Consider the following 14,810-nt stretch of genomic DNA (forward strand, 5'->3'; position numbering starts at 1 on the left):
CGATATATTTTTCCATATCTAAGTGTTAGTAAACAGGCTGACATAATAATTTATTTAATCCTTCCAATAATCCTATGAGACAGGTATTATCATCCCCATTTTACAGATAAAGTACTCAAGGCTCAAACAGAGCAAAGTATCTTCGTCAACATTATAGAGCAAGTCAGCAGCAGAGCCAGGATTGAAACAAGCTCTACTATCTCTACTCTCCACTCTTTCTATGCGCTCTGGGGATAAGAGAAGGCATAAGAGAAATTAAGAGAGAAATAGGATATAGTCCCTGTCCTAAAGACTTTAAAGAATAGAGAGAAGTAGAGGGATATGTATGAATAATCTATGGAAGGACATACCTAAGTGTCAAAGCAGAAGAATATACAATAAGTTTAAAAGAGGGGAGGTGGGCAGGGGGATGGGGTGACTGGGTGATGGGCACGGAGGAGAGCACTTGACAGGATGAGCACTGGGTGTTATACTCTATGTTGGCAAATTGAACTCCAATTAAAAAAATCCAAAAAAAAATAAATTGTAAGAGTTGAAAACATCAATCACCAAAGCTTAAGTGGAAAAAATATATGCTAAAGATTGAAAACAGATTGAATAAAGATTAATGAGTAAAAGAAAAAGGTTTTCTCAGCTGAGAAAGCTTAGGCATTCTAAGAAGCTGGAGATGATTGGTGTAAATTCAGCAGAGAGAAAATAAAACAGCCTAGTAAGAAGCAGAGAGGCTATTTTTGGGAAGACAAAAGCAAACTGGCTAGCTAAGGTGTGACCAAATTTAAGATGGTCCTGAATGACAGACTAAAAAGTGAGGAAAGATTTTTAACAAGGAGAAATATATTGAAATCTTTTAAGGTTAATATAGAAACAATAAATTGAAACAGTAGTGTCATGATACCAAAATAAACAAATCCTTAAAAACAATTCTGGGGACGGCTGAGTGGTTCAGCAGTTGAGCGTCTGCCTTTGGCTCAGGGCATGATCCTGGAGTCCCGGGATCGAGTCCCACATCGGGCTTCCTGCATGGAGCCTGCTTCTCCCTCTGCCTGTGTCTGTCTCTGTGTGTGTGTGTGTGTCTCTCATGAATAAATAAATAAAAATCTTAAAAAAAAAAAATTCTGCATTCACACAACTTTCACAACTACTTTCTCTTATTACACATAACAACCCTGCAGGTATCCTAACATACACCTAACTTCAACTTGGATGTCTTGAGTCCTCACTAACCACCCAAGCACTAGCTTAATGTGTTTTTAATTAGTTGCATGACTGTGGACTTGGCTCTGTTACTATAAATTATTTTGTGTCCTTGGACAAGTCACAACCTCCTGGATCTCAATTTTTAAATGTGAAAACACAAACACTACATATCTGCCTTGACTACCTCCAAAGGATATTGTAAAACCAAATATAACCATATATGGGAAAAGACTTAAAAACTCTCTTAATATTTGCAAATGAAATATCAGATAAAGGGCTAGTATCCAAGCTCTATAAAGAACTTATCAAACTCAACACCCAAAAAACAATCCAGTCAAGAAATGAGCAGAAGACATGAACAGACATTTCTCAAAAAAAGACATACAAATGGCCAACAGACACATGAAAAAATGCTCAACATCACTTGGCATCAGGGAAATAACAAATCAAAACCACAATAAGATACCACTTCATACCAGTCAGAATGGCTAAAATTAACAGGTCAGGAAACAACAAACATTGGTGAGGATGCAAAGAAAGGGGAACCCTCTTGTACTATTGGTGGGAATGCAAGCTGGTACCTGGAAAACAGTATGGAGGTTTCTCAAGTATGGAGGTTCCTCAAGAAGTTAAAAACAGAACTACCCTACAGCCCAACAATTGTACTATTAGGTATCTACCCCAAAGATACAAATGTAGTGATCCGAAGGGACACTTGCACCCCAATGTTTATAGCAGCAATGTCCACAATAGCCAAACAGTGGAGGGGGCCCAGATGTCCAATGACAGATGAAGGGATAAAGGAGATGTGGTGTATACTTACACACAGGCATGCGCGCGTGCACGCGCACACACACACACACACACACACACTGGAATATTACTCAGCTGTCAGAAAATTTTACCCTTTATATCAACATAGATGGAAATGGAGGGTGTTAGGCTAGGAAAAATAAGTCAAACAGAGAAAAACAATTATCATATGGTTCAATCATCTGTGAGTTATAACAAACAGCAGAGAGGATCATAAAGGAAGGGAGGGAAAACTAAATGGAAAGAAATCAGAGATAAACCATGAGAAACTCTTAACTACAGGAAACAAACCGAGGCTTGCTGGAGGGGAGGCAGGCGAGGTGATAGGCATTAAGAAAGGCAAGTGATGTGATGAGCACTGGGTGTTGGTGATGCAACTAATGAATTGCTGAACTCTACATCTGAAACTAATGTACTATATGTTGGCTAATTGAATTTTTTTTAAAAACCTCTCAATTTATATCCATGTTGTCTAACCTCACATGATAGAGTCTATCAGCATAAAAGAAGTAATTTGATAAATGCTTTTTTGGTAAGAAGGAAGGAAAAAAACAAACACTGGTTTTCTTTCTATTGGCTATCATGAAGTATAAAAGAAAAAATGAGTAGAAAAGTAGTCGGAAATTTATATCATAAATATTCTAATTAAACGTTAAAACTTTAATATAATGTCTAGTGTTAGTTACAGTATATAAACACTCACCAGTTTTCTCTTCTCTGAAGAAACAGACCTTACACAGCAAACTGAACTAGAACTTGAAGTTTTTTTCTCTTTCTTATCCTAAGAATGCCATTTGGAAAAAAGGAAAGCACAAAATAAAGCACAGTATAAGACAGTATTATTTAATCATTGTGATTATAAACTAACACTCTTTCAACATCAATAATAAACTTTGGGGGGGAAAATGTTTAAAGACATACAAACTTTGGTAAGAGGGAGAGAAACTTAACTAGAAGGAAAACTCAGGTAGAAATCAAAAGATCTGGGTGCTCTTATATTAGAGATGAGATGGGAAACAGGTGCTACAGCAGAAGGCTAGCTGAAGGCTCAGCTCACCCTGAGGGGTGGTGGCATTGCCATGGTGGAATTTAGTCTTCTACAAAGTAAAGCCATATCTAGTTATTTATATGAATTTCAAAATTCAGTAGACCCAGGACAAACGTATTTTGAATACCTACCATGTACCAAAGACGTTCTAGACAGTGGGGACAGATTAATGAAAAAACAAAAGTCCCTGGCTCCCATGGGAGGTTAAAATTTCAGGCATGAAACTGTTTATTTACAAATAAACAAGTAAAATATTTAGTGTGTCAGGCAATGTGATGGAGACAAAGCTGAGGAAGAGGGCAGGAAGAGCTGGGAGGTGGGGGTGGAGGCAGCTGCAATTTTAGAGTAGTCAGAAAAGGTCCCACTGATAAACTGACACTTGACTGGAGATCCGAACAAGTGAAGAAGAAGCCATGTTGGGGATCCCTGGATGGCTCAGCGGTTTAGCGCCTGCCTTCGGCCCAGGGCATGATCCTGGAGACCCGGGATCGAGTCCCACGTCGGGCTCCCTGCATGGGGCCTGCTTCTCCCCCTGCCTACATCTCTGCCTCTCTGTGTCTCTCATGAATAAATAAATAAAATCTTAAAAATAAATAAAAATTAAAAAAGAAGCCATGTGAATACCTAGGGAAAGAGTTTCCCATCCAAGGGCTTATTGGAATAGTAGCAAGGAACCACAGAATGGAGAAAGCAATTGGAGAAAGAGAGGGAGACCAGATGGGGAGGGTAGGTTGTTTTGTTAGCCATAGCTAGGACTTCAGCTGTTATTCTGGCTGAAGTAGGAAACCACCAGAAAGCACTGAGCAGAGGAGTGACATGATCTGACTTACATTTTAATAGGATCATTCTGGGCGCTTGTTGAGAAGAGAAAAATGGGAGGCAAAGGTGGAAGCTGAGAGAGAAATTTGGAAACCATTGGAATAATCTGGGGAAGAAAGCTGATTATCTGGATCATGGTGATAGCAGAGAACATAGACTTGGTATTAAGAGAAACCTGATAAATTTGCTGATAGATGGATGCAGGTAGGGGCCGACAACCAGGATTTTGGCTCAAGCAAATGAAAGAATAGAATTGCAACTTACTAGTTGGGAAAATGAAGCTGGGCACTTGAAAGGTTATAGTCTAAGAACATGAGGAGGAATCAGCAAAGGACACTTCGAAGCAGTCACCAGTGTAGAGGAAAATTAGGAGAACATGTTGTCTCAAAAGCTAAGTGAAGAAAATGTTTCAAGGAGAAGGTGTAATTGGCTATCAGATTAAGTCTGAAAATTGACCAATGGATTTAGCAACATGGAAACTATTGCTGGCCTTGATGAAAGCCCATTTGGAGGAACACCTGAAAAAGTCTGATTCAAGTAGGTTAAGAGAGAATAGAAGGAGAATTACCAATGGTGTGCCAATTATTAGTGCCAAATGGGGGATTATATAAATCTAAGACACCATGGTACTGCATGGCCATACTCCAGATCCCCTTTCCAATTACCCCTATACCTGGGAGGCCAAATTAGTAATTAGAAAGTTAGTAAGCAAAGAGGTATTTTTTTCACTACACAAAAATAAACTGCAAAAAAAGGTATCTTTGGGTTAGTAAATCAAAATTCTTACTTCTATGTCAAAGTTGGGTGATGCAGTGGTGCCTTTCCTCTGAGATTTCTCTTTTTTTCCGCAAGATTCTTTGTTGGACATTTTGAAAAGCTAAAATAAAAAACACATTAGGTGTTTCTGGTTTGTTTTTTTGTTTTTGTTTTTGTTTTTTACCACCACCACAACAAAATACATTAGAAATCAGTCTTCCTTCAGTTTTATAGAATGGAATTTTACAAAATGATCTCCATTTTCTAACCATTCCCAAGATAGCAGGATTCTCTCATTGTTCCACTTTATTTCACTTATAGTCTCCCTCATAATGATCTCTTCCTTTCAGTTTCATCTACTACCTTTTTAGGAATGACTCTCAGAACAGTGCCTTTAGCGCTGACCTTCTCTCTCAAGCTTCAGATCACCATTTTCAACTGCCTACAGGACTGCTGTATTTTGCCCAACCTACGCTTCAGAACCAATTAGTTCTAAGTCTTTATTTTCCTGACACACCCTCCACTCTCAACTTAGTGTGTATCAGAAGCATCCTGGGCTGGAATCAAAAGGCCAGAGACTGGGAACATCATCAGGTCTGTTGGGATGGGAAGATACAAAAGAAGTCTAGCAGAAAAGCCCAAAGAACAGTTTATTGCTGACAGTAACACATACAGAAACTACGAATATAAGAAAGGCTAGAAAACAGGCAATTGCAATTACTCATAGTCAATCATAAGCACAGTAAGTGAAGTTCTATAAAATAATAACACTAAATCAAACTTTTGGATGAATATAAAGAGAAATCAGAAAAATGAGGACAGCTAAGAGAAAGCCTAATAATAAAAATTAATAAAAGAATTTAGTATCAACTTCTAGAACAGATTCTAAATTATCCAGAAATTTTGCTTTGTAAGGTAACGTACAGCAGCAACTGAATTCACAGCTGAGCTTCCAGATTAGAGTAATAATCCTCTTTTCCCCTTCTTGTTCCAAGGATTCTATTCCATGTCGGGGAAAGGTACAATAAAAAATTATAAATTCCATGAAATGAATTGTTTAGAGGCAATGGATTACTTATAATGTTAACTTTTACAATTTAAACTGATCCATCTCATGTTGTTGTTTTGACTACAAAATAAGACTAAATTTAAGCCTTTCATCCAAAAGCCAATTGAAAAAAAATCACTGCAGATAGTGGTCTATAAAAGGAAAAACACATACATGCTTCCTATGACAAATGTTTTATATTAATAAAGGTGTGAAATTCATGTTGATTTTATGAAAATCAAAATATAAACTCAAAGGGGAGATTTCCCGTGCTGGCCAGCCTCCAGAGTGGCTCCTGATGATTTCTGCTGCCCTGTACTCACATTCTCTTCACATATAGTCTTCTCACAATAAATAGAGCTGGCCTGTGACAGCAATAGGAACTGCCATATGGCAGTATGTGGCTAGGTCACTGTGGCTTCTATTTTTCTCTTATTCTAGGGAAAGCCAGCCACCATATCATAAGGACATTGGAGAAGCTCACCAGCGAAGAACTGAATGAAGCCCCTTGCCATGCATGTGAGTGGGCCTGCTTTGAAGCTAATCCTGCAGCTCTAATCAAGCCTTTGAGTGGTAGCATCCCGGGCTGAATATCTGCACTGCAACCTCATAAGACTCAGAACCAGGTACACCCAGAAAACCACTTCTGAATTCCTGACGCACAGAAACTGTGAGGTAATGTTTACTGTTGTTTTAAACCACTAAGTTTTAAGATAACTTAAACAGCAATAGGTGAAGAGTACACTCACTTAATTCTCCAAACTTTAAAGACTCCTTTCTTTAGGATGTCTCAAGAGCAGAGACCACACTTAGAAACTTTTATTAAAATTCTCACACTCTAAGATCTAATCCTTTTCATCTTCTGGTTTCCAGCTAGTGTCAAAATAATGAGACTGATGGAGTGAATCAAGCTTTCCATGAACCATCTAGCCTTTTGGAAATAAGAGAGAAAAAAAAAATCAATGATGCTTGGGTGAAGCACAAACAGAATTAGCCACTGTTCATTCCTATAAGTTATAACATGTTATTTTTCCATTTTTTTGATTAACTGTTAAGAGCAGTGAGGTAGGTAGTCACGCATTCAGGAAAACTAGTTAGAAGTTGGGGTGTGAGCTCGGTGGGTTGAGCATGACACTCTTGGGTTCCGCTGGGGTCCTAATCTGGACGTGGGTTCAGCCCCACCTCCAGCTCAGCACTAGTCTAGGAGTTTGCTTGGGATTCTCTCCTCCTCCTTCGGCCCCTCCCTCCCCCTACTGGCTGCTCCCGCGCTTGCTCTCTCTCAAAATAAATAATTTTTTTTTTTTTTTTTTTTTTAGTAGAGGTTGGAGGCGCTATGAGGACTTTAGAACTATGACTCACTTGGGGAGAGGGGAAAGGAAAACAGCCTCCAGATACATTTCCTAATTACTGAGGGATTGATTGAGGGAGTTTGGGAGGTAGCAACTAAATTCTGTTACACTTTCAAAGTGCCAAATAATGGGGACGCCTGGGTGGCTCGGCGGTTGAGCACCTGCCTCCAGCCCAGGGCGTGATCCCGGAGCCCCGGGATCGAGTCCCACGTCGGGCTCCCTGCGTGGAGCCTGCTTCTCCCTCTGCCTGTGTCTCTGCCTCTCTCTCTCTCTCTCCTGAATAAGTAAATAAAATCTTAAAAAACAAACCTGGGAAACAAGTAGGAAACAGGAAACAGACCGATGAGAGGGGCAGGCGTTAAGTACCAGCTTTCCTAGCCAGGAAAGCCCAACCGGAGGTGTGAGCCTCCTCGGACCTGCAGGGGCTTCCCTCCCTTTCCTGATGCCTGGAACATTCGGACCAGTCCCAGAAAACTCAAAGTTGTCCTCTGCCGGCGCCGGCGGGCTTGGCTGCGCGAGGCTCAACCTCAAGCAGGTGGAGAGCAGAGGGAAGAGACCCCGGAGGGGAGTGGGAAGGGGATGCCGTGGGGCACCTGAATCGCATCGGACAGGTGCCGCAAGGCTCAACGCGCCCGGGTGTCCAAGTCCAAGGCCAAGCGTGAGGTGCGCGCGCACACGCGCTTCCCCACCTACAGGACAGGACCCCTGCAACCACAGGACGGCGCTGACGAGAACAGGAACACGTAGGCTAGAGCAAAATAGAGACAGGAGGAGAAGCGTTGGGGTGACGGTGCGAAAGGAAGCGCAGACCCCAATTCCGAATCAGCCGGCCTCGCTAGGAAGCCCGTCAGCTGCTCGCACGCCGCCGCGGCCCACGGGCTCCGCACACACCAAGCGGGCGCAGCCCAGAGGCAGAGCGGCCAGAACCACACCCTTCACGGAGCCGGCTCAACCCCGGATCCGCCTACAGAGCCGCCCCGCCCCGGCTCCAGGGGCCTCCGGAGTCCTCCGACCGGCTGGCCGCCCCCCGCTCCGCTCCCGGGGGCAGACAGGTGGGAACCCGCTCGGCAAAACGTCAACTAGCGCCCCAGTTACCTTACCTGCGCCCGCAGCGGCGGCGGCTCCCGAGGCCCAGGCCAAGGAAAAGGGTCCCCCGCCCCGCCCCGACCCGATGCCCGCTGGGAAATGTAGTCCGGCTCTCGGACCCTGGCTACTATTCGAACGCTCCGAGCGTTTGTTTAGCTTTGCGTTTACTTCCTCCTGAGGGCTTGGAACGCCGGCTCCGCCCCACCCCACCCCCAGGTGGCGCGCTGCACCCTGGGTATTGTAGTCTCGATTCGCTTCCTTGGTTGACGGCTGGAACGGGGACGCACCGTGGAAGCAGAACTCTCTTACCTCATTGGACGCGGTCCCCGATACGTTTCTGCGCAGGCTGTGGTGGCGTCGTAACGCCTCGGGGAGAGGGAAGCGGACCGGACCGCGAATCGCTGCCTCTGGCTTTTTATTTTTCTGCTGACAGGATTTGGTCACTGGTCCTTCATCTTTTGTCTGTTGCACGCATCCAGCCCTTCCCACTTGCTTTCCCACTCCTGGGATCCAGCCCTGTGGGCGCTCACGCCAGTTCTCTCACCCCGCCGTGTGCCCCTGCAGGTCCCCGGGCGGGCCTGGCACGGAGGCGGTAACTATGGAGAACATGGCGGAGGAGGAGCTGCTGCCCCCGGAGAAGGAGGAGGTGGAGGTGGCCCAGGTCCAGGTCCCGACCCCGACCCCGGCCCCGGACTCGGCTCGGGTCCCAGCTCCGGCCCCGGATTCGGCCCCGGCCTCGGCTCCGACTCCGGCCTCGGCTGCAGCCCCAGCCCCCGCCCTGGCCCAGGCTCCGGCCCTGTCCCCGTCCCTAGCCTCTGCCCCTGACGAGGCGGAAAGCAGTAAGTGCAGGAGGCCTAGATCTTTCTGCCGCCACAGAAGCGAGAAAGTGCGCCTTGCCGGCGAGTAGGGGAGGCCCTTCTTCCCTGGGATGGCTTTTATGGGGGGCGGGGGGGAGGCAGGTTTAGGGATGGGGGGCGGGGGAGGAAGGGGGGACCCGTGTCGTGGGTCAAGCGGGTGCAGAGTGGGTGAGGGCATCTCCACGCCCCTCGGGGACCTCATGGTGACGGATCTGGGGAGGGCCAGGAGCGCTGCAGATAAATGGAAATGATGAGGTCGAGGGCTTCTTCGTTAAACGGGGGGGGGGGTGGGGGGTGGGGGGGGGTCTTTTTCTACGAAAACAGTCAACACCTAATTTGGTGTGTGCATGACTGTAAATTTAAGTAGAGGTTCTCATTATGTGTATGTTACATTTCAAAGTCCGTAAGACAAGGTTCACTGCTCACGAACTTAGCATATAATTTCACTGCTAATGGTTTGTGGGAGGAATAAACGATAATTTAATATACAAGTAAATGTTATATCTTTATAACTGCGGGGCGGGGGGGGGAATAATAATTTGGTAGTTTCCCTCCCAGGCCCGTCTGCCACCGTTCGCTAAGTCCTTCGGAATGTGACATGGTGACCGAGGCACCCCGCTTACTGTAGTAGAGCCCAGCTGCCAAGATTGAGGAGCCATTGCTATCCATCAACTGGCTTCTGGGCCCCGTAGGCACCAGTACATGGGTTTCGAAGCATTTGATTTTCTTTAGCAGCTTGCTTTCTCAAAAAGAATTTGAGGCTGATAAGGTAGTTTAAGAAAGGGTCGATTACATTGTGGATGCCTTCCCTCAGTCAGAAATACCAACTGGGTTTTGTAGTCCGTTCCATCAGAAGTGAACTGTCAAAAATTAATAGCCCGTGTTATTGTGCTAACGTGTGCGCTTGCATGTTTTCTAAGTGGTGTTTTATTAGGAGCATAAAGAGTAACACGTAAGAATCTTCCGAACACTTTTAAATGTAAAGTCTAAGCAAGTTTTTTTTTTTTTTAATTGTTTTGTGGTCCGTGAGTTGTCCCTTAGGCTCTTTCTGAATTATAACGAAATACATTAATTCATTTTCTTTCCTACTTCCAGGACAGTTGCGAGGTTAATATCTATACAACACTGGGTGGTTGTAATCGACTAGAGTTATTTTGCGATTTTTAAAGCCACATAAAAATTGTTATAGTAGGTTAAAAAGTAGAGCTGATCACAGAAAAGGCAAAGACAGCGTGCCTAAGGTGGGACCCTCAGATCGGAGCTTGTACCTGCAAAACTACAGTGAGGAGGAGTGGCACACGCCTCCCTTCCTCACCTCTAGATCGGGTTTGTTTATATGAATCAGAATTGGTCCACCAGCTTTAGGGAATGCATGCTTTCTCCACCTCCCCCACCAGAAAGAATGTTAAACATAATTTGGGAAGATTTAGAAGTATGTGATTCGAAGGATGTATGATGTTTGAGAAACCAGAAAAATGCATTCCTGGGACAAATGTGTAATGATTGAGAAATCTGAAATACATTAGAAATATATGTTAATCACATTTTAAAAGTTATATATGGTCTAGTTAGTCCTTTGAAATCAGTCTTTACTAGGCAAGGTGAAGATGTCATATCTGAAACAGAACTGAAAAATGAGGAAAAAGCAGAAGTTGTAAAAGAGCCTCCTAGTATCTTGGATTCATCTGATTTAACAAGAGATTTGCTATTGACTTCAGAATTATTAGTGTATTACAAAAAGTTTAAGTACAGATTGTCTGATATCTATTATCTGAACCAGAAACTGATTTGAGAGGTATACATACATGGGCATATCATGAATCTTTAGACAGATCTTTGAGAGTTTTAATAGTGGGCCACAGGATTTTCATTGTTCTCTTGTGACTTAGCAGGCCCCTGTCTCTTATTTTGTACGACTTAGAATGATTTCCATAAGCACAGGTTTATATAGTACTATATAATTTCACATACACAGACCTTTGAACTTTGGAAGCCAAAAGCCTTATGATTGCAAATTGAAAGGACTGATTTGTACGTGTGGATTTATTGCCTGAATCTTATGGTCTCACCTAGCAATTAAGTTTTTGGTCATACGGGAAAAATTTTGCCTATTCATACAACTTTCATCTCATTATAAAGTCATTTGAACAATATACCTCGTAAAATAAGTTAACCAGTAGGATTTGTTGCTCTTTGTATTTCTCATTTAAAAATGAGGTAAAGGGCAACCCTGATGGCGCAGCGGTTTAGCGCCGCCTGCAGCCTAGGGCGTGATCCTGGAGACCTGGGATCGAGTCCCACGTCAGGCTCCCTGCATGGAGCCTGCTTCTCCGGCTGTGTCTCTGCCTCTCTCTCTGTCTCTCTATGAATAAATAAATAAAAAATCTTTAAAAAAATAAAAATAATAAAAATGAGGTAAAGATTTGTCTTTTAATAAATTTGAGCAGGAATGTCTGATAGTGCTGAATTGAATTCCAAAAATATTGACTCAGGGTGCTACTGCACCAAAAAGAGTAATGATTTTTAAAAATATTTAACAAAACATAGTGCCTGCTGTGTGCAAGATACTGCACTAGGCGCTTAGCCATTGCAAAAATGAGGGAGGCATACCCCCTGCTGTCCTGTTTATTTGTGGGGGGAGACAAGGACACAAATTATACAAAAGGGTGAAAAAAAAAGGAACTGGGAGTGAAGCTTGGAGAGGAATAGGCAGGAAGGTAACAATGCCAAGGAAAGAACTTAAAGGGCTTAAGGTTCTAAACTGTATAACCTAATTGTATAATGAGTAGTAGAGAGCCCTGTGGTTTACCATCTCCTCTCCCGTTGGGGATCTTTTCCTGCCAGTTTTCAGCTCCTAAGTCTTGTATTTGTATATTCAAGCTCCTATTTTGTAAACCATTATTCTCCTTTGGGATACACATATTCAAGTCTCTGTCCTTAAAAAGAAAGAAAAAGCAAGCTACAATCCCATCTATCTCCTTTTTTGTACTACCACACTTTTTGAAATAAATCTATGAACTTTTCTATACTTTATTTCTTTTTCCAATCCCGTTTGTATTCTAGAACACCTCACTGAACCTTTTTTCTTAAAGGTCACTAGAGACCAGCTAAATACTAAATCCAGTAGTTTTTTTGTTGTTGTTGTTGATTTCTACTACTGTTTGTGATAGTGTTGAACAGTTGTCTTTTACATTCTCTTTTCCTTTGGCCTCTGCCTTATCTTGATTCTCCTTACTGTTTACTATTTTTGAATCTACCCTCCTGATTATATTTCCCTAGTGTCTCTTCATTACCTACAGCCCTCTATACATCACTTCCGAATTATAACCATTTATATTAGCCAGTAGTGGGTTCAGTGGCATTGGGGAATGCATGCCCCTTGTACATACTCGAGAATGTACTAAATATACTTTGGGAAGATTTATTCATATATTCCAAATTTTACACATATGTCATTTGAAGAATGTGTAATGTTGGAGAAACCTAAAAATATGTTACTGGGACTGGATTTTGGCTATTTTCTTTTTTCACAATATTTTTACCTTAGGCCTTCTTCAGCTTATAGTTTCACCTAACGTGTATTTACAATTTATATCCCTCCTGAACTCCAGAAACAACTCAACTGCTTACTGAACTTGAGTGTGAATACCGTTTGTACATCAAACACACTTTATGTCAAAAACTAAACTCCCTTTTCTCCTTTCCTCTTCTTTTCTGCCAAAAACGTTTTCCTCTTCCTTTATTGATTAATAGTTCCTTTATTCTTTTTTTTTTTTTTTTTAAGATTTTATTTATTCTTGAGAGAGTCAGAGACACAGGCAAAGGGAGAAGCAGGCTCCATGCAGGGAGCGCGTGGGACTCAATCCCGGGACTCCAGGATAACAACCCGGGCCAAAGGCAGGCGCTAAACTGCTGAGCCACCCAGGATGCCCCAGTACCTTTATTCTTAACCACATAAACTTAAAATTTTAGAATCATTCTTGAACGTACTCTTCATTCATGGTTATTTCTCACACCCAAAGTTCTTTGCTTTTTTATTTATTTTAAGCCATCTGTTCCGTACCTTTCCATTACTAACTTCTCACCTCAGTTACTGATCTTTCTTGGGTTCTACGCCCAGAGATAACCTCCTGAAATGCATTTAGATCGTATCATTCACTCCCTGAAAAACCTGCAAAGACTTCACATTGCCTGAAGAGGACAGTCCAGACTAACTTGCATAGAACTTAAGCCTTCCATGATCTGTACTACATTTTTGGCTGCTTGTTCTTCTACTAACTCCATTCTCCAAACATTCTACATTCCAGCCAGGGGTGGGACAGAGATGGCTGTATTTTTTTTTTACACCGTTGCCTTTGTTCATGAGGTTACTTCAGCTTGTCAGGCCAGCCACCAAATCTCTGCTTATTGAAATTCTGTTCATACCTTACATCTCAGTCAAATGCCACTCCTTCAGTGAAGACATTCCCAAAGGCATTTGTTGGAATTAATTCTTCCTCCTGTATGCCCACATCATATTACTTTACCCGTTATTCATTTCATCCTGCCTTGTGTTACACTAAGTAGGTAACATATCAGCATCTCTCCCACCTAGTTGAAAATTCTTTAAAGATAGGAAGTGTGGCTCTTGTTTCTTGCTTTACCATTTTAAAAAGAGTAAAAACATTTTTGGAGCATTCTATTGAATTAAAGGTTTAAAGGTGTGAAGTTACACAGTGGAGCTTTGCCCCCAACTTTTTGCATTCTGAGGAACGCTTGTCATTTTATAAGCAGAATTGCAGCAGTATTCCCCATCTAGACACCAGGGCACCATGCTATAGGAAATAAAAGTGGAGGAGTCTCTGTGACGTGACCAAATAAAAATGGAACTGGAATTCAGATTGTTAAAACATAATTTTCTAACTCTTAAAATTTCCTTTCAGAGAGACACATCTCAATCCAGAGGCAGCTTGCTGATCTCGAGAAGTTAGCCTTCGTAACTGAAGGAGATTTTGACTCTGCCAGTTCATTGAACTCAGAGAGTCTTGATGCAGGTATTTACATATTTTGAGGGTTTTTTTTTCCTTTAATTTCTAATGGTTTTTCATCTTTCAACTCATGAAAATTTGCTGAGAATAGACTTGTTTATTGCCACTGAACTAGAGCAATAATACGTTTTTCATTCAGGAAACCGGTAGCCTTCTACCTGCATGGGTGCTGTGGTGATAAGTTGTTTCACAGTTCCTCAAGGAAGTTACAATTTCATGGATATATGAGCACTGTGTATTCTATAAGTTAGGAATTGCGTTTGGCTATGAGTAACAGAAATCCGAAAAAACAGTGCCTTTAATAATACAAAGGCTTATATCCTTTCACGTAAAAGAAGTCCCAAGGTGGGCAGTTTTGGGCTGGTACAAGATTTCCTCATTGCTATCAGGGCCTCAAGCTCCTCTCTTTCTGCTTTGCCATCCTTAGTGCTTGAATTCCCTCCTCAATATCGCTTCATGGTGTTTTGAAGTAGGCAGAGTATATTGGAAAATTATTTTGATGATACTTGCAGTGTGCTGTATGTGAAAGATATTTGTTAGATTAAAAATTGAGTTGCTGATTATTTCTGTTTATTTTTATTGCTCTAAACCTGAGTTTGAAAAATAAATAAATAAAAATAAACCTGAGTTTGAGACTTTAATTTTTTGTTACTATCAGAGTTTTTATTTGAGATATATTACATTGCTAATTAAATAAGACTTCTATTTTTATAATCCATAATCTTTTCGTTAATAAGGAAGAACTTAGAAATTCACTGAGAGGATACAGTGGTTCTAACCATGCTCCCTGTCCCAGAATAGCAGTTATTT

At 42.1% G+C, this 14,810-nt stretch overlaps 2 protein-coding genes across 9 annotated transcripts in view; one reads left to right on the forward strand and one right to left on the reverse strand.

The window, feature by feature from the left end:
- The window catches only part of SWT1 (SWT1 RNA endoribonuclease homolog), a 98,512-nt gene extending 90,273 nt beyond the window's left edge, over positions 1–8,239 (reverse strand). For 4 of the 7 annotated variants that reach the window (XM_041755185.1, XM_041755177.1, XM_041755155.1 and 1 more), the window contains exons 1-3: positions 8,131–8,239; positions 4,665–4,754; positions 2,714–2,791 (exon numbers count right to left, since the gene is read on the reverse strand). In XM_041755185.1, the coding sequence (XP_041611119.1) occupies positions 2,714–2,791; positions 4,665–4,745 (159 nt within the window). In that variant the 5' untranslated portion in view covers positions 4,746–4,754; positions 8,131–8,239. Of the gene's footprint in view, positions 1–2,713; positions 2,792–4,664; positions 4,755–6,430; positions 6,613–7,339; positions 7,359–8,130 lie in introns of those variants that run through there. The other 3 variants (XM_041755158.1, XM_041755166.1, XM_041755194.1) reach the window with 3 other exon arrangements.
- The window catches only part of TRMT1L (tRNA methyltransferase 1 like), a 36,515-nt gene continuing 29,256 nt past the window's right edge, over positions 7,552–14,810 (forward strand). Inside the window, exons 1-2 of one of the 2 annotated variants that reach the window (XM_041755214.1) lie at positions 7,552–8,082; positions 13,896–14,006. Coding sequence is in view for 1 of the 2 variants with exons in the window: in XM_041755225.1 (XP_041611159.1) it covers positions 8,715–8,955; positions 13,896–14,006 (352 nt within the window). In the remaining variant the exon portion in view is untranslated. Of the gene's footprint in view, positions 8,083–8,393; positions 8,956–13,895; positions 14,007–14,810 lie in introns of those variants that run through there. The other variant, XM_041755225.1, reaches the window with a different exon arrangement.

Source organism: Vulpes lagopus, chromosome 1, assembly GCF_018345385.1.
Source record: "Vulpes lagopus strain Blue_001 chromosome 1, ASM1834538v1, whole genome shotgun sequence".
In the NCBI taxonomy this organism is placed as follows: domain Eukaryota; kingdom Metazoa; phylum Chordata; class Mammalia; order Carnivora; family Canidae; genus Vulpes; species Vulpes lagopus.